This window comes from Lithobates pipiens, unplaced genomic scaffold (genome assembly GCF_037356315.1).
Source record: "Lithobates pipiens isolate NorthernLeopardFrog02 unplaced genomic scaffold, aLitPip1_a1.2 Scaffold_18, whole genome shotgun sequence".
Lineage (NCBI taxonomy): Eukaryota > Metazoa > Chordata > Amphibia > Anura > Ranidae > Lithobates > Lithobates pipiens.
The window spans coordinates 624,029,943-624,056,994 of NW_027507758.1; the positions used below are offsets into that span (position 1 = coordinate 624,029,943).

Below are 27,052 nucleotides of genomic sequence, written 5' to 3' on the forward strand. Positions count from 1 at the left end.
ACCCTTGCCCGGTGGTTGTGGGGGTCTGTGGTTGGGGGGCTTATTGGAATCTGGAAGCCCCCTTTAACAAGGGGACCCCCAGATCCCGGCCTCTCCCCATGTGAATTGGTAACGGGTACATTGTACCCCTACCATTTCACAAACAAAAGTGTCAAAAATAGTAAAAACGACAGGAGACACTTTGGGACAAGTCCTTTATTAAAAAATAAAAATGTCCCGCGATGTAGATCATGTTGAGCTGAAAAAAAAGCCGCAACAGCTCGGCCTCCATGGGGGGCTCACGCCGAGTGACGTTTCTTCTCGATGACAGCTGTTATATAGCCAAGGGCGGGGCCACTCGGTGACTTAAACGGGCGACCCCGCCTTCCTCTGACGTTTTGTGGCATCAGAGCTGGGGCAGGGTCACCCACTTACATCACCAGGTGGCCCCGCCCCAGCTATTTAACAGCTGTCACTGAGAAGCTGCATCCCTTGGGGGGAGGCAGAGCTGTTGCAGCTTTTTTTTTTCTTTTTTCTGTCCGTCTGGCGGCGTGAGATGGAGCTACATCGCAGGACATTTTTATTTTTTAAGAAAGGACTTGTCCTAAAGTGTCTCCTGTCTTTTTTACTATTTTTGACACTTTTTTTTGTAAAATAGTGGGGGTACACTGTACCCGTTAGCATATCACATAGGGGAGGAGGCTGGGATCTGGGGGTCCCCTCGTTAAAGGGGGTTTCCAGATTCCGATAAGCTCCTTGCCCGCAGACCTCCACAATCACCAGGCAAGGGTTGTGGGGATGAGGCCCTTCTCCCCATCAACATGAGGACAAGGTGCTTTGGGGACCCCAAAGCATCTCCCCCATGTTGAGGGCATGTGGCCTTGTACAGTTCAGGTGGGGGGCATGCTTTTGTCCCCCCCCCCCCTCTATTCCTGTGGCCTGCCAGGTTGCGTGCTCGGATAAGGGTCTGGAATGAATACTGGGGGGCCCCTACGCTTTTTTTTTATTTGGCATAGGGTTCCCCTTAATATCCATAGCAGACCTAAAGCCCCTGGTGTCGATTTTGGGGGGACCCCCGCACAATTTTTTTACCTATATTGCCAAGACCCGACAATTCATTGCAGCCGCCATCAGTTTTAAATGACTTTTTTCCTTTAGAAATGCAATTTTGCTGTGGTATTGTTCTAAACACTGGAAAACTGCGCCAATTTACAGGCATACTATAGACACCCCCCATGCACGATATTTAAAGGAACATTTTCATTTTTATTGTTTCACTTTAAGCATTATTAAAATCGCTGCTCCCAAAATAACTTTCATGTAAGCCTTTAAAATTAGCACTTTTGATTTCTCATGTTCGTGTCCCATAGACTTTAACGGTGTTCATGTGTTCGTCAGAGTTTTTGGCCTGTTCACAAGTTGTGGTGCGAACCACAACTTGCAAAGTTGTTCGGCTCATCCTTAGCCCTTATACACGCGGTCGGAGAATCCGTCGGAATGTGTCCTATCGGACCGTGTCGTCGGATAATCCGACTGTGTGTGGTATGCATAGGACTGATTCCGTCGGAATATCCATCGGACCCAATTTTCCAACATTTTGGAAATATTTCCCGACCAACTGGTTCGATCGGACATACTCCGATCATGTGTAGAGAATTTTGATCGGACCAAGTGCCACACATGCTCAGATCAAATTCCTACATCAAAGCTATTGGCTACTAGCCTGAATGTAGTCCCATCGTAATGAAATAACGTCATCACGTTCTGAACGATTGGATTTTTCGACAACTTAGTCCGACCGTGTGTATGCAACAGTTTCGGACAAGATCCGACGAACAAAATCCGACAGATTTGGTTGTCGAAATCTCCGACCGTGTGTACAGGGGCTTAGACATCACAGCTCTCATGTGGGGAAGAAGCACACCCTGATCTACACCTCAGATATACTCCATGGCTGATCTTCATCATGTAAGAAACAGTTGATAAGGAGATCAGAGATCACCAAAGACATGGATGAAGTGTTGTACCGTGTTGGCCATTCATAGCAGTAGAATAATAAAAATTGAGTCATTACCTTTCAATGGGTAAATTTTTTGGTGTAGAGAATTAGAGGTCTATTTCTGAAAAAATTAGTTGAACGAATGTGTTCAGCATTCGTCCACCCTTCACAAATTTTGATCTTCTTGTTTGGGGTGCACCGAATGGGTTTTTTGGTGCTGAAACCAATACCGAAACAGCACCGATACCGAAACATAATTAAAAAAAAAAAATATTTTTATACAGGAAATGGTCAGAGACTGGGGACATGGTACAGGAGATGGTCAGAGACAGAGGACATGGTACAGGAGATGGTCAGAGACAGAGGACATGGTACAGGAGATGGTCAGAGACAGAGGACATGGTACAGGAGATGGTCAGAGACAGAGGACATGGTACAGGAGATGGTCAGAGACAGAGGACATGGTACAGGAGATGGTCAGAGACAGAGGACATGGTACAGGAGATGGTCAGAGACAGAGGACATGGTACAGGAGATGGTCAGAGACAGGGTACATGGTACTGTAGATGGTCAGAGACAGAGGACATGGTACAGGAGATGGTCAGAGACTGAGAACATGGTGCAGGAGATGGTCAGAGACAGGGGACATTGTATAGGGGACGGTTGGAGACTGAGGACATGGTACAAGAGACGGTGGGAGACTGGGGGACATAGTACAGGAGATCAATGCAGCCTCACCAGTGCCCGTCAGATGCAACCAGAGCGTCCCCCCTCCGTTGCAGCCAGAGTGTCCCCACCTCCGTTGCAGCCAGAGTGTCCCCACCTCCGTTGCAGCCAGAGTGTCCCCACCTCCGTTGCAGCCAGAGTGTCCCCACCTCCGTTGCAGCCAGAGTGTCCCCACCTCCGTTGCAGCCAGAGTGCCCCCCCCCCTCCGTTGCAGCCAGAGTGTCCCCCCCCCCTCCGTTGCAGCCAGAGTGTCCCCCCCCCCCTCCGTTGCAGCCAGAGTGTCCCCCCCCCTCCGTTGCAGCCAGAGTGTCCCCCCCCCTCCGTTGCAGCCAGAGTGTCCCCCCCCCTCCGTTGCAGCCAGAGTGTCCCCCCCCCTCCGTTGCAGCCAGAGTGTCCCCCCCCTCCGTTGCAGCCAGAGTGTCCCCCCCCCTCCGTTGCAGCCAGAGTGTCCCCCCCCCTCCGTTGCAGCCAGAGTGTCCCCCCCCCTCCGTTGCAGCCAGAGTGTCCCCCCCCCTCCGTTGCAGCCAGAGTGTCCCCCCCCTCCGTTGCAGCCAGAGTGTCCCCCCCCCTCCGTTGCAGCCAGAGTGTCCCCCCCCTCCTTTGCAGCCAGAGTGTCCCCCCCCCCCTCCGTTGCAGCCAGAGTGTCCCCCCCCCCTCCGTTGCAGCCAGAGTGTCCCCCCCCCCTCCGTTGCAGCCAGAGTGTCCCCCCCCCTCCGTTGCAGCCAGAGTGTCCCCCCCCCCTCCGTTGCAGCCAGAGTGTCCCCCCCCCCTCCGTTGCAGCCAGAGTGTCCCCCCCCCTCCGTTGCAGCCAGAGTGTCCCCCCCCCCTCCGTTGCAGCCAGAGTGTCCCCCCCCCCCTCCGTTGCAGCCAGAGTGTCCCCCCCCCTCCGTTGCAGCCAGAGTGTCCCCCCCCCCCCCTCCGTTGCAGCCAGAGTGTCCCCCCCCCCCTCTGTTGCAGCCAGAGTGTCCCCCCCCCCTCCGTTGCAGCCAGAGTGTCCCCCCCCCTCCGTTGCAGCCAGAGTGTCCCCCCCCTCCGTTGCAGCCAGAGTGTCCCCCCCCCTCCGTTGCAGCCAGAGTGTCCCCCCCCCTCCGTTGCAGCCAGAGTGTCCCCCCCCCCTCCGTTGCAGCCAGAGTGTCCCCCCCCCTCCGTTGCAGCCAGAGTGTCCCCCCCCCCTCCGTTGCAGCCAGAGTGTCCCCCCCCCCTCCGTTGCAGCCAGAGTGTCCCCCCCCCTCCGTTGCAGCCAGAGTGTCCCCCCCCTCCGTTGCAGCCAGAGTGTCCCCCCCCCTCCGTTGCAGCCAGAGTGTCCCCCCCCCTCCGTTGCAGCCAGAGTGTCCCCCCCCCTCCGTTGCAGCCAGAGTGTCCCCCCCCCTCCGTTGCAGCCAGAGTGTCCCCCCCCTCCGTTGCAGCCAGAGTGTCCCCCCCCCCTCCGTTGCAGCCAGAGTGTCCCCCCCCCCTCCGTTGCAGCCAGAGTGTCCCCCCCCCCTCCGTTGCAGCCAGAGTGTCCCCCCCCCTCCGTTGCAGCCAGAGTGTCCCCCCCCCTCCGTTGCAGCCAGAGTGTCCCCCCCCCTCCGTTGCAGCCAGAGTGTCCCCCCCCCTCCGTTGCAGCCAGAGTGTCCCCCCCCCCTCCGTTGCAGCCAGAGTGTCCCCCCCCCTCCGTTGCAGCCAGAGTGTCCCCCCCCCTCCGTTGCAGCCAGAGTGTCCCCCCCCCTCCGTTGCAGCCAGAGTGTCCCCCCCCCTCCGTTGCAGCCAGAGTGTCCCCCCCCCTCCGTTGCAGCCAGAGTGTCCCCCCCTCCCCCTCCGTTGCAGCCAGAGTGTCCCCCCCTCCCCCTCCGTTGCAGCCAGAGTGTCCCCCCCTCCCCCTCCGTTGCAGCCCGAGTGTCCCCCCCTCCCCCTCCGTTGCAGCCCGAGTGTCCCCCCCTCCCCCTCCGTTGCAGCCCGAGTGTCCCCCCCTCCCCCTCCCTTGCAGCCCGAGTGTCCCCCCCTCCCCCTCCCTTGCAGCCCGAGTGTCCTCCCCCCCCATTGCAGCCTGTGAAGGGAAGAGAGGAGAGCCACCTCCGCCGCCTGCTTGATTGCAGCGCTGGGAACATCACAGCTTTCATTTCAATAGCTGTGTGTTCCTGGCTGCGTGCCGTCACATACAACCCCTCCCCCTTGTCCAGGCACTTTGATAGACAGATCACCGGTCCAATCCTAGGATGGGTGATCTGTCTATCAAAGTTCCCCAGACAAGGGGGAGGGGCTGTATGTGACAGCGTGTGGCCGGGAACGCACAGCTATTGAAATGAAAGCTGTAATCAAACAAGCGGTGCAGGTGGCTCTCCTGTGCTATAGGACAACTCATGATGGGCGAGGCCTCGCCCAGGCCCCGTCCCATTTTGGCCGATATGTTTCGGCAGCTGAAATTTCAGTGCATCCCTACTTATTGTATTTCATACAGTTATTTCCTGTAACCATCCTGATTGAGATAATTTGGGTTTAACCACTTGACCACTGGGCACTTAAACCCCCTTCCTAACCAGACCAATTTTCAGCTTTTGTTGCTCTCACATTTTGAATGACAATTACTCAGTCATGCAACACTGTACCTATATGACATTTTTGTCCTTTTTTTCACACTAATAGAGATTTCTTTTAGTGGTATTTAATTGCTGCTGGGTTTTTTCTTTTTTGCACTATAAAAGAAAAAAAGGTTGAAAATTCTGTAAAAAAAAAAAAAATTTCTTAATTTCTGTTATAAAATTTAGCAAATTTAGTATTTTTTCTTCATAAATTTTGGTCAAAATTTATACTGCTACATATCTTTAGTAAAAATAACCCAAATCAATGTATATCATTTGGTCTACAAACTATGGTGCCAATCTCTGAAAATTGATCACACCTGATTCACTGACGGCCAGTCTCATTTCTTGAGACCCTAACAAGCCAGGAAAGTACAAATACCCCTCAAATGACCCCTTTTTGGAAAGTAGACATGCCAATGTATTCAGTAAGAGGCACTGTTGTGATTTTTTTTTTCCCCACAATTTTTAGCAAAATCAAGAATTCTTTTCTTTCTTTTTTTTTTTTTTTTTTCTTTCACAAAAATGTCACATTAGCAGGTTATTTCTCACACACAGCATATGCATAGCACAAATTACACCCCAAAACACCTTCTTTTTTTTTTTTACACAAAGTTGTCCATTTATACAATATTTCTAACACATAGCATGTACATACCAAAAATTACACACCAAAATTGATTCTCCTACTCCTCCCGAGTATGGCAATACCACATGTGGGAGACTTTTACACAGCGTGGCCACATACAGAGGCCCAACATGAAGGGAGCGCCATCAGGTGTTCTAGGGGCATGAGTTTCAAATCTAATTTGACTACCTATTACACGTTTGAGGCACTCTAGTGGCATAATTGGGGATGGATGAGCTGTGGATGGGGATGGCTGAGTATGGATGGATGGATGAGTATTGCTGAGTATGGATGGATGGATGAGCATGGATGAGTATTGCTGATTAGGGATGCATGGATGATTATTGCTGATTAGCGATTAATGGATGAGTATTGCTGATTAGGGATGGATGGATGGATGATGATGATGGATGGATGGATGGATGAGTATTGCTGATTAGGGATGGATGGCTAAGCATGGATGAGTATTGCTGATTAGGGATGGATGGCTGAACATGGATGAGTATTGCTGATTAGGGATGGATGGCTGAAAATGGATGAGTATTGCTGATTAGGGATGGATGGCTTAGCATGGATGAGTATTGCTGATTAGGGATGGATGGATGAGCATGGATAAGTATTGCTGATTAGGGATGGATGGATGAGTATTGCTGATTAGGGATGGATGGCTGAACATGGATAAGTATTGCTGATTAGGGATGGATGGATGAGCATGGATGAGTATTGCTGATTAGGGATGAATGGCTGAACATGGATGAGTATTGCTGATTAGGGATGGATGGATGAGCATGGATGAGTATTGCTGATTAGGGATGGATGGCTGAACATGGATGAGTATTGCTGATTAGGGATGGATGGATGAGCATGGATGAGTATTGCTGATTAGGGATGGATGGCTGAACATGGATGAGTATTGCTGATTAGGGATGGATGGCTGAACATGGATGAGTATTGCTGATTAGGGATGGATGGCTGAACATGGATGAGTATTGCTGATTAGGGATGGATGGATGAGCATGGATGAGTATTGCTGATTAGGGATGGATGGCTGAACATGGATGAGTATTGCTGATTAGGGATGGATGGCTGAACATGGATGAGTATTGCTGATTAGGGATGGATGGCTGAACATGGATGAGTATTGCTGATTAGGGATGGATGGCTGAACATGGATGAGTATTGCTGATTAGGGATAGATGGCTTAGCATGGATGAGTATTGTTGATTAGGGATGGATGGCTGAGCATGGATGAGTATTGCTGATTAGGGATGGATGGCTGAGCATGGATGGATGAGTGCGGCAATGGGCACAAATCAGCGCTGTAGGCACTACAGATCCAGCCCACAGTGCTGCTGCACCAGATCTTTCCCCTCTCCACTCACACTGTACCGATCAGTAGGAGGGGAGAGAGGAACTGCACATGACGCCGGTTTACTTACAAGTGAAGGCTCCGTCATTTGGTGGAGTGATCACGTGGTAAACGGCTGCTGTCAGCGACTATTTACCCTGGTCCATGATGGGCTGGTTCCTCCGGACCCAGCAGTCACGGATATTCCCGGGTGCGCGATTTTGGGAGGACGTCAATGTACGCCCTCCCAGAGTTATTGAGCTGCGCTGTAGCCGTCATTCGGCTATGGCGCGGTCGTTAAGTGGTTAATACCTCATTATGACTAGACTAGATGAAGATGGCGCCTTTTGAGGATTGACCACAAGTTTCCAATGGGATTAAGGTCTGGGAAGTTTCGTAGCTATGGATCCAAAATTTCGATGTTTTGTTTCCCCAAACCACTTAGTTATCATTTTTGCCTTATGGCAAGATGCTCCATCATGCTGGAAAAGGCATTGTTCCTCACCAAACTGTTCTTGGCTGGTTGGGAGAAGTTGCTCTCGGAGGATGTTTTTGTACCATTCTTTATTCATGGCTGTGGCAGCCATGGTTCTTGGCAAAATTGTAAGTGAGCCCACTCCCTTGGCTGAGATGCAACCCCGCACATGAATGGTCTCAGGATGCTTTACTGTTGGCATGACACTGGGACTGATGGTAGCGCCCACCTTTTCTAAGCAATCGGAAAGGGGATTCATCAGAGAAGATGACTTTACCCCAGGTCCTCAGCAGTCTAATCCCTGTATCTTTTGCAGAATATCAGTCTGTCTCTGATGTTTTTCCTGGAGAGAAGTGGCCTCTTTTCTGCCCTTCTTGACACCAAGCCGTCCTCCAAAAGTCTTCTCCTCACTGTGCGTGCCGATGTATTCACACCTGCCTGCTGCCATTCCTGAGCAAGCTCTGCACTGGTGGTGACTGTAGGAGACAGTTCTGGCATTTGCTGGACGTTCTTGGGCACCCTGAAGCTTTCCTCACACATTCAGAGGATTTTTTTTTTTTTTTGGGGATTAAGTTAAATTTCGTGGCCAAGAGGGGCTTTGCAATTAATTGCAATTCGTGAACCAATAATACACTCGCCCTGTCACCTGTGTATTCACCACTGCGCTAAAAACACCCTCACCTCTATGCCGCCACTTTAAAAATGATAAAATGTGTGTAATGTTCCTTTAACAAGTGTTTAAAGCAGAGGTCCACCCTAAAGTGGACCTTCCGCTCATCGGAACCCTCCCCCCCTCCGGCGCCACAATTGGCACCTTTCAGGGGGGAGGGGGGTGCAGGTACCTGTACAGTACAGGTATCTGCACCCACTTCTGGGATAGCTCTCTGCGGAAAGGGGCGTAGATTACGCCCCTTTCCGCAAGTGCCCCGCTGCCTGCTGGGAAACACACAGATCCCAGAGGCAGCGGGGACCTTCCTTATTGCACAGTGCGACTCGCGCATGCGCAGTAGGGAACCGGGAAATTAAGCCGAAAGGCTCCATTTCCTGATTCCCATACCCAAGATGGCGGCGGCAGCACTCGAGAGACGATCTAGAGATCGGCTTCGGGTGCCGACATCGCGGGCGCGCTGGACAGGTAATTGTCACTATTTTAAAAGTCAGCAGCTGCAGTATTTGTAGCTGCTGGCTTTAAAAAAAAAAAAAAAACGCGGAGTCCCGGTGGACTCCCGCTTTAACCACTTGCTTACTGGGCACTTAAACCCCCCTCCTGCCCAGACCAATTTTCAGCTTTCAGCGCTGATGCACTTTGAATGACAATTGCGCGGGCATACAACACTGTACCCAAATGAAATTTTTATCATTTTTTTCCCACAAATAGAGCTTTCTTTTGGTGGTATTTAATTACAGCTCAGAGTTCTATTTTTTGCTAAACAAACAAAAAAAATCATGTTTAATAGTTTGTTATACAATTTTGCAAACGGGTCATTTTTCTCCTTCATTGAAGTGCGCTGATGAGGCGGCACTGATAGGCTGCACTGATGAGCTGCATTGGTGGGCACTGATGGGCTGCATTGGTGGGCACTGATGGGCTGCACTGGTGGGCACTGATGGGCTGCATTGGTGGGCACTGATGGGCTGCACTGGTGGGCACTGATAGGCATAGTTAAGGCGGCACTAATAGGCACAGATAAGGCGGCACCGATGGGCACAGATAAGGCGGCACTGATGGGCAAAGATGGGCACAGATAAGATGGCACAGATGGGGGGCACGGATGGGTGGCACGGATGGGTGGCATGGATGGGTGGCACGGATGGGCACTGATAGGTACCACTGATAGATGGGACTGATGGGCACTGATAGGTGGCTCTGATAGGTGGCACTGCTGGGCACTGATGGGCGGCACTGCTGGGCACTGGTAGATGACACTGATGGGCACGGATATGTGGCACTGGGGTGCAGCACCTTTGTTGCAGATTGTGGGCACTGCTGGGTGGCACTATGGGCACTGCTGGGTGGCACTGACGGGGGGCACTTACTTTTTATTAATGTGGCACTGGCAGGGGGCAGGTGGGCACTGGCAGGGGGCAGGTGGGCACTAGCAGGGCTGGCCGTGATCGGGACTGATGTCCCGATCACGGCCGCCGGTGATCAGCTTTTTTTTTTCTCCTCGCGCTGACAGCGCGAAGAGGAATAATAGCCGATTACCGGCTCCGTTGTATCACATGATCAGCTGTCATTGGCTGACAGCTGATCACGTGATAAGGGGTCGGGATCGACCCCTTGCACGGATCGGTGATCAGGCGAGTCTCATAGACTCGCCGATCACAGGGCGCGCAGGCCGCTCGTGCATGGGACTACGTCAATAGACGTAGTCCCGGAAAAGGAGATCCGCGCTGTAGCCATCATTCGGCTATAGCGCGGATCTCAAGTGGTTAAACAAGTGGCACTGAATTATAGTGTATATTCCACCACTAAATCCTGTAGATCTATATCGCAATTCGTCTGATCACTCTTTATAACATTCTGGCATATATGCAAATTGGCATCATAAAAACTGAAGCGGCAAACTTTGTGAAAATGTATATTTGTGTCATTCTCAAAACTTTTGTCCATGGCCGTACAGTCCAGCGTACATAATGCAGTGTTAAAAAGTATATCGTAGGCCTGTGTGCAGAGTTCAGTGGTCAAGAGGATGTCAGATACAGCCCAACGTACAGAGTGCAATGGTCAGTAGTTTGTCATATACAGTGGGACATACATACAGTAGCAGGGGCGGACTGACCACTTGGGCACTGCCCGAGGGCCCCATGCCACTACGGGGCCCCATCAGGGTTACCAGCCTCAATAAAACCAGGGACAGTATGATGAAATCTGTTTTTTTTTTTTTTTTTTAGATCCCAAGATTATAGCTGCGCCGCCTCTCCAGTACCTTTTCAGTGTGTGCATGTGTATTCTGTCTGTGTATATTGTGTGTCTGTGTGTATATACTGTGTGGCCCCATAATTTCCTATTGCCCAGGGCCCCATAATCTCCCATTGCCCAGGGGCCCCTATAATCTTCTCCTATTGCCCGGGGGCCCCATAATCTTCTCCTACTGCCTGGGGGCCCCATAATCTTCTCCTATTGCCCGGGGGCCCCATGAGTTGTCAGTCCGCCCCTGTACAGTAGTACACTAGTCAAGAACATGTCACAGTGAAGCAAATAACCAACCAACAACCTAACTATATAATACACTGTGTACAATCCGAAGGAAGCTCACAGAAGCAGGGCAGGATCAAGCAGAAATGTAACTCACAGGTAGAACACTGAGGAACTGATAAAAGTTAAGAAAGGGATTATATGCCTTACCAGCAACAAGCATCAAGTGGAACCAAATTACTGTGATCTGCTGGTGGACACATGCTGGTGGCCATCGCAAACTGCACCCTTAAACGCTTGGAACCACAGTACCATCAGCTGGTGAGCCAGGCCCTGACAGTTTAAAATTGTAAAGTAAAACTGGATATCAGGTAAAAGATCAGTAGAGTCCAACTGGACAGCAGGAGAGGTAACAGTAAAGTCAGGCTGGGAAGTTGGAACATGGGCTTGGTGCACAGTGACTTTAAGCAGTGTTTGAGAGTCCCACTTGGCTAAGTGAGTCAGTATGTCCCAAGGATGGATGGATTATCTTAGCCCTTGTACACACAGTCAGAGATTCCGACGGAATGTGTCCTATCGGACCGGTTTGTCGGATAATCCGACTGTGTGTGGTATGCATCGGACTGTTTCCGTTGGAATATCCGTCGGACCCAATTTTCCAACTTGTTGGAAATATTTTCCGACAAACTGGTCCGATAGGACATACTCCGATCGTGTGTAGAGAATTTTGATCGGACAAAGTGCCACGCATGCTCAGATCAAATTCCTACATCAAAGCTATTGGCTACTAGCCTGAATGTAGTCCCATCGTAACGAAATTACGTCATCACGTTCTGAAAGATCGGATTTTTCGACAGCTTTGTCCGACCGTGTGTATGCAACAGTTTCGGACAAGATCCGACGGACAAAATCCAGCGGATGTGGTTGTCAGAATGTCCGACCGTGTGTACAAGGGCTTAGAAAGGCTTGAGCAGATATTTTTGCAGCAGAATAGGGCCTGGGTACTAAGAGTCCCAAATCTGAAAGGGCCCTAGTCAGAACTGAGGCCAAGTATGGAGCAGACTGACCCATAGGTGATGTAGTGTCAGGCTGGACTGAGGTTGCTGCTACAAAGACGGGCAAGACTGGAACAAATTGAATGGACTTGACAGGGACAATTCGCATAGGCTGGGCTGGAGCAGCAATCACAGGAGAAGGCTGGACTGGAGCCGCACACACTTGAACATGCTGGGCTACAGTGGTAAGCACTGGAACAGACGGGACTGAATGAGCTGGCCTGGAGGCAGACCGGTCTGAGGCAGCAGGCATGAAGGCAAGAACTGGCAGGTTGAACAATGGTTGGTGTAGGAGCGTACAATAACATAATAATTGTGCAAGTGGGGGAAAAAAATTGTGTTTCTTTTTTAGTTTAGATACTGGTGTCCTGCAAGTGGTTACATGGTGCTGACCTGGCTGTGCTGCTAGTGGGGAAGTAGTAACCACACTAAGCCCTTGTACACACGGTCGGAGATTCCGACAACCAAATCCGTCGGATTTTCTCCGAAACTGTTGCATACACACGGTCAGACAAAGTTGTCGAAAAATCCGATCTTTCAGAACGTGATGACGTAATTTCGTTACGATGGGACTACGTTCAGGCTAGTAGCCAATAGCTTTGATGTAGGAATTTGATCTGAGCATGCGTGGCACTTTGTCCAATCGAAATTCTCTACACATGATTGGAGTATGTCCTATCGGATCAGTTTGTCTGAAAATATTTCCAGCAAGTTGGAAAATTTGGTCCGACGGATATTCAGATGGAAACAGTCCGATGCAGACCACACACAGTTGGATTATCCGACAACACGGTCCGATAGGACACATTCCGTCAGATTCTCCGACCGTGTGTACAAGGGCTTAGAAACAAAGATCAAAATGTAGCAGTGGCAGAGGAAGATTTTTGAGGGGTTGCCAAGGGCCACAGAGCGGAAGAGGAAGCCTTCATTTGATTAAATGCAGGGAAGGTGCAGCTAGTGGCAACAGGACGCTGAGATACATTTGGAAGTATGGAATGCTCAGTAGTAGCTAGTACTAAGGGTAACGAAGGAAGAAATTCTTGGTATCTAGAGGAAGGATCTAATTGGTGTGAATTGACTGAAACTGGGGAGAGTATCTATCACTAGGATTGGAGTAAAGGCTAAACAAAGTTTTTTAGTTTATATTTTCCTTGTCTGATTATTACAACCTAACAGGGAACTTTAGGGAACAAGCCGATTAGTGCTCAAAAAGAAGTAAGCTTTGCCATCTTCCAGCAACCATGCTATAGACTCAATCTGAGGCAAACTAAAGTGAGTGAAATCATCATGGCCATAAGATGTACCAGACAAAGCTAATTCGGAGCAAATCTAAACCAAAGGCTGTACTTCACAAAATGGAAACCTGCCCTGATCACCTAAGGCCCCTTTCACACTGAGGTGCTTTGCAGGTGCTAGAGTGCTAAAATTAGTGCCTGCAAAGCGCCTTCAAACAGCCGCTGCTGTATCTCCAGTGTGAAAGTCCTCGGGCTTTCACACTGGAGCGGTGCACTTGCAGGACGCTGAAAAATGTCCTGCAAGCCGCATCTTTGGAGCGCTGTAGGAGCGGTATATTTACCGCTCCTAAAACACCCCTTCTTATTGAAAACAATGGGGCAGCGCTCCAAACCCGCCTGCTTTGCGGGCGGTTTTAACCCTTTTTCGGCCGCTAGCGGGGGTTAAAACTGCCCCGCTAGCAGCCGAAAAGCACCGCTAAAATGACGGTAAAGCGCCGCTAAATATAGCGCCGCTTTACCGCCAGCGCCTCGGTGTGAAAGTAGCCTCAGGTGTTCGCCATCTGAATGTTCTCCAGCAGCTTTTCACTAGTGGGACTCTGCAAAATCTGGTGGCAAAAATCTTTATCCTCTATTGCCAGAAACACCCAATGGATCACCTCCTCTGGATGCATCTTGCATAAAAAGATAGCAAATTCTGAGATCAGATACTTCCCAGTTCCCAAGTGCAGTTGATCTGGTGGTTAGTGGCCTCAGTGTTGTGTAAGCCCCTGTACACACGGTCGGAGATTTCGACAACCAAATCCGTCGGATTTTGCCTGTGGGATCTTGTCCGAAACTGTTGCATACACACGGTCGGACTAAGTTGTCGAAAAATCCGATCATTCAGAACGTGATGACGTAATTTCGTTACGATGGGACTACGTTCAGGCTAGTAGCCAATAGCTTTGATGTAGGAATTTGATCTGAGCATGCGTGGCACTTTGTCCGATCAAAATTCTCTACACATGATCGGAGTATGTCCGATCGAACCAGTTGGTCGGAAAATATTTCCAAGTTGGAAAATTGGGTCCGACGGAATCAGTCCGTTGCATACCACACACAGTCGGATTATCCGACAACACGGTCCGACCGTGTGTACAAGGGCTAATACATTCTGAATGCGGGTATCCAGAGACAGCAGGGATAACCAGATCGGTGGGCCACACCTAAAAAAAGCTGGAATCGGACTGAGTATGAATAAAATAAAGTTTATTAATGCACACAACACCAACACACCATACGCAAAGCAAAAGTGAATATAAATGTGATGGTAAAACCAAACAACCAACTCAACAACCTAACTATAATACACTATGTACAAATGGAGGTAAGCTCACATAAACACTGCAGGACTGGGAACAAGGGGAGCAGAAATCAGATAACAGGATGCAAAATACAGCACACAAGGCACAGGCTACAGATCAAGCAGGGTAGCGGCTCATAGGCAGAACACTGAGGCACCGATAAAATGGAGGGGTCATATACCTTCTCAGTAGCCAGCATCAGGTGGAGCCTATTTACTGGGATCTGCTGGCTGCTGGTAGACACCTGATGATAGCCACTGGAACTGCACCTTACAGCTCTGGGAACCACAGTTGCCATTAGCAGGTGATCCTGACAGCCTTGTGTATAGAGTAGAGTAGTGAAACCATGCAAGTTATACTGTTTAGTCACTAGAAGGAATGAACATTTAAGGTGCTCAGTGTGGATGAATGTGACAGCTTCTAACTGTCAATTGTTACTAAGGAAGCACCCGCTGCATAATTACCAATCACTGACAGCACCCAACCCATAAACTTACATGGCTGGGAATCCCTGGTCGTCTATGCAAATGGGTGGAGATTGGGGAAAAGAGCGGGTTACATTGTTGCCTATATATGGCCACATGTCTTTATTTCAACAATTAATTCACTGCTATACAACTGTCATTGGTTACTAAATAATCAGTGGCTGCCTTTCACTGGCTGTGTCCTTAAAAACCACTGACATGACCTGACCCATTCATTTACATGGCCGGAAATCTCTGGCCACATAAGCAGATGGGTGGGGAATGGAGCATTAGATATGGGCAGATTTACAAAGAAAAAAAAATGACACAGTTTAAATTGCCAACAAATAAAAATGTATTGCTGATTTGTATTTAGAATTTAAAAAAAAAACTAGCACTCAGACCCCTTGAGTTCCCCCACAACACATAGCAGGCCATAAGGGGTATTTGTAACCTGCCAGATTCGGATCCTGTGGATTTCAATGGGGTTTGGGTTCAGCATCAAACCAAACCCAGGAAAGTTCAACTCATCACTAGTTACCATGAATTAGAGTTCCAATATCTCCTGTGTTTTCTGCAGGCAGATATACATTTCCAGATGCCTTATGTTGTACAGATTCCTCATGTTCCTCGATACAAGCTCGTACATTGTACTTTTTTGCAGAGGTCCCTCTTACAATCTATACCAGACCTGAAGGGCCTAGTATGAATTTGTTTGGGTGCCCCACACATTTTTAATTTTTTTTTACATTTTGTTTGCATTCACCTGTCTGCTGGGAATCCCCAGTTGACATTGGGGGGGGGGGCCGGGGATGAGTAACCAGATGGTATGGTGCCTGTGGCCACTGACATCCTATCAACCGGCTTGAGTGGGAAGCTGCCACATTTAGCAGCGATTATTATTACTGCAGCTGGAGATTGAACCTTCAAACAAGCCAAACTCTGTACAAACGTAGGTTCATCCCAAACCCAAAGCTCATTCCAAGTTATCCATTTATTGGTTCCTTATTAGTGACCAATGGTAGAAAGACCCCCTCATATCTATTTTACGGGTGGCACAGTGGTGTAGTGGTTAGCGCTCTCACCTGGCAGTAAGAAGGGTTGCTGGTTCACATCCCAACCACGACACTACCTGCCTGGAGTTTGCATGTTCTCCCTGTGCCTGCGTGGGTTTCCTCCGGCTTCTGTCCAAAATTGGCCCTTGTATATGAATGGGGACCTTGGATTGTGGGCTCCTTGAGGGTAGGGACCAATGTGAGTGTGCAATGTACAGGGATAGGGTCAATTGTAGACACTCACTCAGGTTGAACTGGATGGACTGGTGTCTTTATTCAACCTTACTAACTATGTAACCATATCAACAGTCAGTTGAAGAAGGACATTCCTACATTGTCATTAAACAGAAAATTGTTAATTTCTCAAGAACCCTTTGGAGGAACCCTGCCTTGGAAAGGCTGGACTAGGCAGTAATACATTTAAATTTCTTGGTGGGAGTGGAGATGACCCCATCTATAAGAATATACAGTACATCCACACACAACAGAAGGCCGTGTTCACTCTACGAGATGTTTCTTGGAGCTGCAGTTCCTCTGAGCTCCACAAGGTGGTGATCTCAATTCTATCCAGAAAATAAGTCTCTATGGAATACAGACAGGAAGTGATGTCAGGTCAAGATAGGAAGTGATGTCGGGTATAAATAAGAAGTTCCAAGTTAGCGGTGAGTCAGGAAGAAGTAGAGAGGAGACGTTGGAAGTGGCAGCAGAGGAGGTAATAAGATCTTATTTTCTATTTACACCCAGTAACCTCCCCGTCATGTCCGTCCTCTTCCTCCATAGTCACTGTGATGTCTTTTATCTCCAGCAGATGAAGAAACACACATATATAGTGTGGAAACCTAGATTAATCCCTTCAGGGTTAGAACATTTCCCCACTTACGGGGCCGGAACATTCTCCTCATTTTGGAGATGTCACCTTCTCACCTTAGCAGTGTCTTGTAACGAGAGATGAGATTACAATACGGGTTGTACTGACATTTGTACTTCTATATCTTTCCTCTGAAGATACCAACCCCCCCCCCCGTACCTGACTACCTCCTCCATGTATCCCGGGCTTCACTGTCCCTCATGCAGGCCTGGGACCAGCATGGCTGATCACATAGGGGGCTTTTGGCCATACATCGTCCCAGACACTAGAGCAAGAGTAATCAGTCTAGGACTGTTATTCCCGGTTAACTCCAAACTGATGACCTAGAAGGGCCTTTAAAGTGTTGCACCCTGATGGGTAGTGAAGTTAGTCGGCATTTCATGGGAACACGCAATTTTAAGGTTTGACTTATTTGTGAGGGGTGGGGGGGACTTTATTATGAGCAAAAAAAAAAATTTGGATTTTGCCTAGTGTGTGAAAATGTATTTAGCTTTTAAAGCCTATTTCCCGGAAAAGGAAAAATGACCTAAATGAGCATTTGACGCTTGTATAACAGTGGTAGCCCCACTCCAAGGGTTAAATGGTTGTCTAGGTGTAGGGGACCAGGAAAAGCACTTTTACTTGTCACCACTCTCCTCTTCCCCCCCCACCCTACATTTCGGCAGTGGATTGTCCCCCTCCTGTCCAGGGAAGGGCCATGAGCTCCTCCTTGGACTTGAGGACATCGGAGAAATTATGACTGCTGGGGAATAGCGAAGAAGGGGCAGTGTGGACCAATCTTACAACTCCGAGGAGCCTGCAGGAGCGGAGGATCGGGGAAGCAAAAGTGATTATACCTCGTTACCTACACCTAAATCACCCTTGGAATGCAGTTTGTTTGTATTTGCCCAATTTACACAAAAAGAAAGTACATGCAGATTTGCTGGATGAATGATTATACAAATGTTGTTTATAAAAAGACCGCCAAGTAACCCAATTTTCTTCTTACACTTCCCACTTGGCCAACCCGCCTATTAACTCTTACAGCCCCATTTTAATATTATACAACCAATGCAGTCCAGATAATTTTCCGCTATCTGTCTACAGAGAAACCCACATAGATCACATGACCACATCAATGAGGATGGAGGAGGACCGGAGTCACATGACTGAGAAGATACTAAACCTCACCCTGGAGATCATCTACCTGCTGACCGGAGAGGTGAGGAGGATTCTGGGAGGTCAAATAACATTGCTCTTATCTCTATTAACCACCTCAGTACCAGGCACTTATACCCCCTTCGTGCCCAGGCCATTTTTAAGCGCTGTCACATTTTGAATGGCAATTGTGCGGTCATGCTACACTGTAACTATCTGACATTTTTATAATTTTCTTCACACAAATTGAGTTTTCTTTTGGTGGTATTTAATCACTGCTGGGTTTAAAAATTTTTACAAAAAAAAAAAAAGACTGAAATTTTGAAGAAAAAAAATAAGTTTTTCTTAGTTTCTGTCAGTAACGTTTGTAAATAAGTAATTTTTCTCCTTCACTGATGGGCACTGATGAGGAGGCAATAATATGCCGCACTTATGGGCACTGACAGGTGGCACTTGTGGGCACTAATAGGTGGCACTCATAGGCAACACTGATGTACATTGATGGGTGGCACTGATAGTCAGCACTGAGTGACATCATTAATGAGCACTGATTGCTGGCACTGGTGGTGCTATATTGCTCAGTGTCCTGATTACTATAATGCTCAGTGCCCTGATTACATGTGTAGATGTCTCCTGCGAGGAGGTGTTGCTGATTGGCCCTCCTCTCTGTCAGTGTGAGGCGAGGGGCGACGATTACCGGCATCTCCGTGTTTACATGTGACCGGCTGTGATTGGACACAGCCAATCACATGGTTAAAGAGCCGTGGCTCTTTACAGAGATTGGAGTCACATTGAGAGCGGCCGTTATGGGACGACGTCATCCCAGAACCAAAGCCGCAGTGCCCCTCTGTCATTTGACAGTGGGCAGGCGTTCAGTGGTTAATAAAACACAGACCTGACTGGAGAGGTGAGGGGGATTCTGGGAGGTCACATGACATCACTCTTATCTCTATTATTAAAACACAGACCTGACTGGAGAGGTGAGGAGGATTCTGGGATTCTATCATGATATTCCTATTGGTTTTCCAATACAGAGATTTCCTCTTGTGAAGTCAGGTGATCATATGACCATCACAGTGCCTCCATGTGACTCCCTAAAACCTGAGAGACACAACATGGAGAAGATTCTAGAAGTCACCAAGAAGATGATGGAGCTGCTGACAGGAGAGGTGAGGAGGATTCTGGGAATTCTGGGACATTATCCAGTGACAGACAAGGGATGTGTCTGGATGGTGACTGTATCATTGTGTGTGTCAGGTTCCTATAAGGTGTCAGGATGTCACTGTCTATTTCTCCATGGAGGAGTGGGAGTATTTAGAAGGACACAAGGATCTCTACAAGGACGTCATGATGGACAATCAGCCGCCCCTCACATCACCGGGTAAGAGGTGACTTTATTGTAAAGGAGAGAGCAGTACGGAGGCTCCACCTAGATCCCCCATCATCTGATAAACACATAGAAACAATGTATTCAGTCAGTGTGTGTGTTTCCTACAGATGGATCCAGTAATGGGAACCCACCAGAGAGATGTCCCCGTCCTCTGTATTCCCGGGATTCCACACAGGAAGGTCACACCATCCCCCACCATCATCAGGTGAATGATTGTACAATGTATATGTAAAGCGCTGCATAAATTGACAGAGCTATATAAGTACCTGAGATTATTAAAAAATAAATAAAAAATCAGGTAGCTGAGAAACAATTATTGGTAATTACAGGTATGATTTATACACAGCATGTTTGTTACAATTAATGTTTATTATATTTTCCAGTGTGGAAAACTCTGGGATGATATTGTTGTTAAAGAAGAGTATAAAGAGGAGGATGAGGAGTATGATGTGATTGAGGAGTTTTCAGTAGGACACAAGGATATGATGGAGTCATCTATTACCAGGAACCCACCAGAGAGATATTCCCGGGATTCCACACAGGAAGATCACCCCACCCCCCACCATCATCAGGTTGGTGGAATGGAGCATCTAGAACATGTAATTGTGGAGATCGATGTGTGGATTTTTTTTTATGTGGTGTTACAATATTAAACCTTATGCTTTACAGATATAATTGTCTCTAATTTTCTTGGCTTAGGGTGAGGATCTGATACTTATAAAAGTTGAAGGTAAAGCAGAAGAAGAAGAGAGGGATGATGAGCAGTCTATGGAGGAGGATGGAATAACGGGGACATTTATAGAGGAGGACACTCCTACAGAGATCAGCACAGGTGGGTCATTAACACTAAATACATTCCTCCACCCATACTGCTCACTGATTGGTCCAGAGTAGGGGGCGGGGACTGGGTGATATCAGCCTGTAATCCCCTGGTCACTTTCCTGAGCTGTGTTCCCCGTCCTGTATTCCTGGATTTCTCTTCGATAATCTTCCTTCTCTGTGCTGCAGACACAATTTATTTATCTAGACTGGATTTATGGAGGTTCTGGGGTTCAGATGGTAGCACAATGTGGATTTTCACCATAGATATTATTAGACCTACAGTATGTGGGGAATGTGTCTTGGGTCTTCTGCCCCATGCCCAGGTCTAGAAAGATTCTGACCGAGGAATTCTCCCAGGGTTTCTTGTTCTCCTGTCTGCTGCCTGTGCCAGGTGGAGGGATATGTCTGTATAGTCTCAGACCCAAGTCACTGAGTGCAGTTTCAGGAGATGGGAGGCAGCAGTGTGGGACCTCTGCAACTTGTCTGAAGTAAACATTTAAGCTTCCACTGATTGCGGAACACCAATATTATCAGTCCTGACCCTTACGCTATATAATTTATATTAAACATTATATACTCCTGACCCCATGCACTATATACTCCACGTTGTATATCACATACTCCTGACTTCTGCTCTCTCCCGTCTACCCACTGCTATATGTAAACATAATATAAATTCTCTTCTGTTTCACCCATTTCCTACCAGCTGGACATTTTTATATCTGATGATTTGATTGGAACACAGACTTTTACATGTTGATAATAATGTGATAACATCCTCAGACTTTGGAACCTTAAACAGAAAGTGATAATGAGGGAGGAGTCAATAACCCAATGATGGAGGTCTTCAGGATCAGTCCAGTCTTCATCTTGGTTGTTCTCCCCCCATCCTCACTCTCTGACCTCTGGTGGGGCTCAGCCCCGCTGTTATTCATGACTAAATCATGGACTAAATAAGGAAGTGCAGGACTTCTTGTGTTGGGAAGATGGCAATGAGTGATAGAGGGGGAGGGGACACTCGTCCTATAATCCCCTCATCACTGTCACTCCTATAAAAGACAGTTCTCGTTGTTTCCTCACTCTCTGACTAAGGTCCATGAATAAAGAAATGATCTGGTAGGAGATCAGAGGACCCATTTACTAGTTACCTTGAGGGGGGAATTGTAAGATCCTCAGAGACAAAGCTGCCTGATGTGGGCGGAGTCCTGGTTTAGGGGAACCAATCAGCTCATGTCTAGTAATAATCTTTGTATTTCTATTTTAGTAGATGGACGGGAGATGAGGAAAACCTCAGAGGATTGTCTCACTTTGTCTCCAGACTGTAAAGTAGAAGATGAGGACATCACACAGTATAGTCCAGGAGAAAACCCGACTACCTCAAATGTCCATCCGGCACCACACAGTGTAGATGGACCATCGTATTCCTCTTATCCTGAGGAACCTCAGACTGTGAGGGACGGGGCCGTCCTTCCAACAGAGAAGAGGTTTTCCTGTACTGAGTGCGGGAGGTGTTTTTCAAGAAAGTCTAATCTTTACAGACATGAAAATATGCACACAGGTGAGAAGCCACATTCCTGCCCTGAGTGCGGAAAAAGTTTTTCAAAGAAGTCCTACCTTTCCTTACATCAGAGATGGCACACAGGGGAGAAGCTGTATCCCTGTTCTGAGTGTGGGAAATGTTATGTGCGCATATCAGATCTTGTCAAACATCAGAGGTCTCACACGGGTGAGAAGCCACATCCCTGCCCTGAATGCGGGAAATGTTTTTCAAAGAAGTCCTATCTTTCCATACATGAGAAATTGCACACAGGGGAGAAGCCATATTCTTGTACTGAGTGTGGTAAATGTTTTTCACAGAAGTCCAATCTTTACAGACATGAGAGTATGCACACAGGTGAGAAGCCACATTCCTGCTCTGAGTGCGGCAAATGTTTTTCACAGAAGGCCTATCTTTCCATACATGAGAAATTGCACACAGGGGAAAAGCCACATTCCTGTCCTGAGTGCGGGAAATGTTATGTACAAAAATCTGATCTTGTCAGACATAAAAGGTCTCACACGGGGGAGAAGCCGTATTCCTGTCCCGAGTGCGGGAAAAGTTATGTACAAAAATCAGATCTTATTAGACATCAAGGATTGCACACAGGGGAGAAGTGGTATTCCTGTCCGGAGTGTGGAAAATGTTTTTCACGGAAGTCCAATCTTTCCACACATCGGAGATTGCACACGGGGGAGAAGCCGTATTCCTGTTCTGAGTGCGGGAAATGTTTTTCACAGAAGTCCATTCTTTACAGACATCTGAGATTGCACACGGGGGAGAAGCCACGTTCCAGTCCTGAGTGAGGGAATTGTTACTGACTGAGGTCCCGTCTTCCTGTACATTGGGGATCCCACACAATCCTTTAGGTGTATTAGTGCCTTGAGTGTGGGAAATGTCTTCTATATGAATGCTGCTGGACATCACAGCTCTCATGTGGGGAAGAAGCACACCCTGATATACACCTCAGATATACTCCATGGCTGATCTTCATCATGTAAGAAACAGTTGATAAGGAGATCAGAGATCACCAAAGACATGGATGAAGTGTTGTACCGTGTTGGCCATTGATAGCAGGAGAAAAATAAAAATTGGAACCCTTACCTTTCATTGGCTGAGTAAGGTCTGTGGTGTAAGATTTCACACTTACAGATTTAATTTTAATAAGCTCATTTGATAAATGTGACAAGCATTTGTCCAACCATGAGGTATATTGACTATTTTATGTAATAAAGTTTCCTATAATCGTCAGTTAAATCTAGTGGTCATGATGTTGTATTTAGCTCTGAATTCTGGGTAAAGCATGACTCTGTGTGACTCCATGTTCCCAAGTGCACTAGAAGGTACCTATAAGCAACACGGCATCATACCACGGTTACTAAATTCTATAGGAAACCGTTTACAGGAACTTTAGGCTGGGTTCACACCTCAGCACGGAGCAGCTCACAGCAGGGGTTTGTTCTGTCCCTGTTCACTGTTTCAGATCTGATTCCAGCCCACATTTTTGGCTGAATTCGGACCTGAAACAGACCAAAAGATGCACAGGACTCCTGTGCAATTTGCACCGAAGCCGCTCCGAAGATGTGTGAACCGGCTCCATTTAGAGCCGCTCACAATCTCCTGGCATGCGAATTGGATGCGGAAGAAAATCTGCATCCAATTCGCAATAGTGTGAACCCAGCCTCAACCTTTTCCTAACAATGGGCACTCATAGGCTGCACTGGTAAGTGCTTAAGAGGCTGCAGTGATGGGCACTGATGAGGCTGCATTGATGGGCACTGATGAGGCTGCAGTGATGGGCACTGGTGAGGCTGCATTGATGGGCAATGATGAGGCTGCACCCACCCCCCCATGTTGAGGGCATGCAGCCTAGTATGGCTCAGGAGGTGGGGGCTCGCTCATCCCCAACCCCTTTCCTGACCGGCAGGGGCTGCGTGCTCGGATAAGGGTCTGGTATGGATTATGACACCAAGCTATGCAGTGGAATAACGTCCTTACAGGATGTCTCCAATTTACAAGCCGACCTCAATGCTCTGTCTAATTGGGCGACTATGTGGCAGATGAGGTTTAATGTTGAGAAATGTAAAGTTATGCACTTGGGGGCTAAGAATATGCATGCATCATACATACTAGGTGGAGTACAACTGGGGGATTCCATAGTGGAGAAGGATCTGGGGGTTTTGGTAGATCATAAGCTCAATAATAACATGCAATGCCAAGCTGCGGTTTCCAAAGCGAGTAAAGTCCTTTCTTGTATTAAGAGAGGTATGGACTCCAGAGAGAGATATCATTTTGCCCCTGTTAAAATCATTAGTAAGACTTCATCTGGAATATGCAGTTCAGTTTTGGGCACCAGTTCTCAAAAAGGATATCGGGGAACTGGAGAAAGTGCAGAGAAGGGCAACCAAACTGATGAGAGGCATGGAGGAACTCCGCTATGAGGAAAGATTAGAGGAACTGAATTTATTCACTCTTGATAAGAGGAGATTAAGGGGGGATATGATCAACATGTACAAATATATAAGGGGTCCATATAGTGAACTTGGTGTTGAGTTCTTCACTTTACAGTCAACAAAGAGGACAAGGGGGCACTCTTTACGTCTAGAGGAAAAGAGATTTCATCTCCAAATACGGAAAGGTTTCTTCACAGTAAGAGCTGTGAAAATGTGGCATAGACTCCCTGCAGAGGTGGTTCTGGCCAGCTCAGTGGATTGCTTTAAGAAAGGCCTGGATTATTTCCTAAGTGTACATAATATAACTGGGTACTGACATTTATAGGTAAAGTTGATCCGGGGAAAATCCGATTGCCTCTCGGGGGATCAGGAAGGAATTTTTTCCCTTTAGCAAATTGGATCATGCTGTGCTGTTTTTTTTTTGCCTTCCTCTGGATCAACTGTGGGTATAGAACTGGGTATATGGACTGGTATGATATTATTATATTTTTTTTTGTGGTTGAACTGGATGGACTGTCTTTTTTCAACCTGACTAACTATGTGTGGACCCCCACGCCATTTTTTCAGCATAGGGGGTTCACCCTAAAATTCATACCAGGCGATGGGGCTCGCAAGTTGTCAATCTCGCCGATAAAAGCCCCGTCGTACCTCATCACGTTCAAAATGAATGGACTTTAGTCCGTGTGGGCAAGTCCCTTCATTTGGAAGTCCGGCGGACCTAGTCTGCCGGAAAGTCCGGTCATGTGTGGGCAAGTCTGTTCATTTGGAAAGTCCGCCGGAAGTCCGTTGGACCCTAGTCTGCTGGAAAGTCCCGTTGTGTGTACAGGGCATAACACTCTGCACTCAGAGTCAAATGTTATATAAAGTTGTGTTAAACACTGCACTACACTAACACACTACACTGACATTCTATTCTCACACACTAGACTAACACTAAACTAACACTCTACACTCAAAATCACAATAAATTAACACACTAATTGCTAGTAGAAAACTGAGCCCTGTTCTATAGTGATGGACGAACTTCCGACGGGACGTTTCGCGAACGCGGCCGATAGTTCGCGAACCGTAACGTTCACGGCGGGCCCCATTGACTTCAATGGGAGGCGAACTATGCAAACCTGCAGGTCAAATTTGCAGCCACAAAATAATTAATAGCTGTGTAAACATAGTCCCACCACATGGCCAATGACATAACACATGTATGAGGTGAATCTGGGATCGACAACTACAAGCATTCTTTTTTTATATGTGAAATTGTTGTGACAATTCAGGACTGTGGAGCGCATGAAGGCAATGGAGGAGAGGGAAGGTCAGGGACCAGGGTAGGCAAAGAAGAGGGTGCAGGAGATGATCACCAGCAGCGTGCCATACAGCAATGGCACCTGCACCGTGATAGAGTCATCTGACACCAGCACCGTGATAGAGAGCACTGACATCAGCAGCGTGACCCAGCAATGACACCTGCACCTTGACAGAGTGATCTGACAACAGCAACGTGATAGAGAGCACTGACATCAGCAGCTTGACATAAAGCACTAACACCAGCACCGTGATATACAGCACTGACAGCAGCACCGTGATAGAGAGCACTGACATCAGCAACGTGACATACAGCAATGACACCTGCACCGTGATAGTGATCTGACAACAGCACCATGATAGAGAGCACTGACATCAGCAGCGTGACATAAAGCACTTACACCAGCACCATGATAGAGTGATCTGACTACAGCACCGTGATAGAGAGTACTGACATCAGCAGCGTGACATAAAGCACTAACACCAGCACCATGATATACAGCACTGACAGCAGCACCATGATAGAGAGCACTGACATCAGCAGCGTGACATAAAGCACTAACACCAGCACCGTGAAATACAGCACTGACAGCAGCACCATGATAGAGAGTACTGACATCAGCAGTGTGACATACAGCAATGACACCTGCACCGTGATAGAGTGATCTGACAACAGCACCGTGATAGAGAGCACTGACATCAGCAGCGTGACATAAAGCACTAACACCAGCACCGTGATAGAGTGATCTGACAACAGCACCGTGATAGAGAGTACTGACATCAGCAGCGTGACATACAGCAATGACACCTGCACCGTGATAGAGTGATCTGACAACAGCACCGTGATAGAGAGCACTGACATCAGCAGCGTGACATAAAGCACTAACACCAGCACCGTGATAGAGTGATCTGACAACAGCACCGTGATAGAGAGTACTGACATCAGCAGCGTGACATAAAGCACTAACACCAGCACCGTGATATACAGCACTGACAGCAGCACTGTGATAGAGAGCACTGACATCAGCAGCGTGACATAAAGCACTAACACCAGCACCGTGATATACAGCACTGACAGCAGCACCGTGATAGAGAGTACTGACATCAGCAGCGTGACATACAGCAATGACACCTGCACCGTGATAGAGTCATCTGACACCAGCACCGTGATAGAGAGCACTGACATCAGCAACGTGACATACAGCAATGACACCTGCACTGTGATAGAGTGATCTGACAACAGCACCGTGATAGAGAGCACTGACATCAGCAGCGTGACATAAAGCACTAACACCAGCACCGAAATATACAGCACTGACAACAGCACCGTGATAGAGAGTACTGACATCAGCAGCGTGACATACAGCAATGACACCTGCACCGTGATAGAGTCATCTGACACCAGCACCGTGATAGAGAGCACTGACATCAGCAGCTTGACATAAGGCACTAACACCAGCACCATGATATACAGCACTGACAGCAGCACCGTGATAGAGAGTACTGACATCAGCAGCGTGACATACAGCAATGACACCT

General features: G+C 47.9%; 1 protein-coding gene across 1 annotated transcript in view; it reads left to right on the top strand.

The window, feature by feature from the left end:
• LOC143986866 (uncharacterized) overlaps nucleotides 1-27,052 on the top strand; it is a 273,378-nt gene that overhangs the window by 96,897 nt on the left and 149,429 nt on the right. Inside the window, 3 exon segments of the mRNA XM_077485272.1 lie at nucleotides 19,044-19,178; nucleotides 19,267-19,390; nucleotides 19,507-19,604. Coding sequence (XP_077341398.1) covers nucleotides 19,044-19,178; nucleotides 19,267-19,390; nucleotides 19,507-19,604 — 357 coding nt within the window.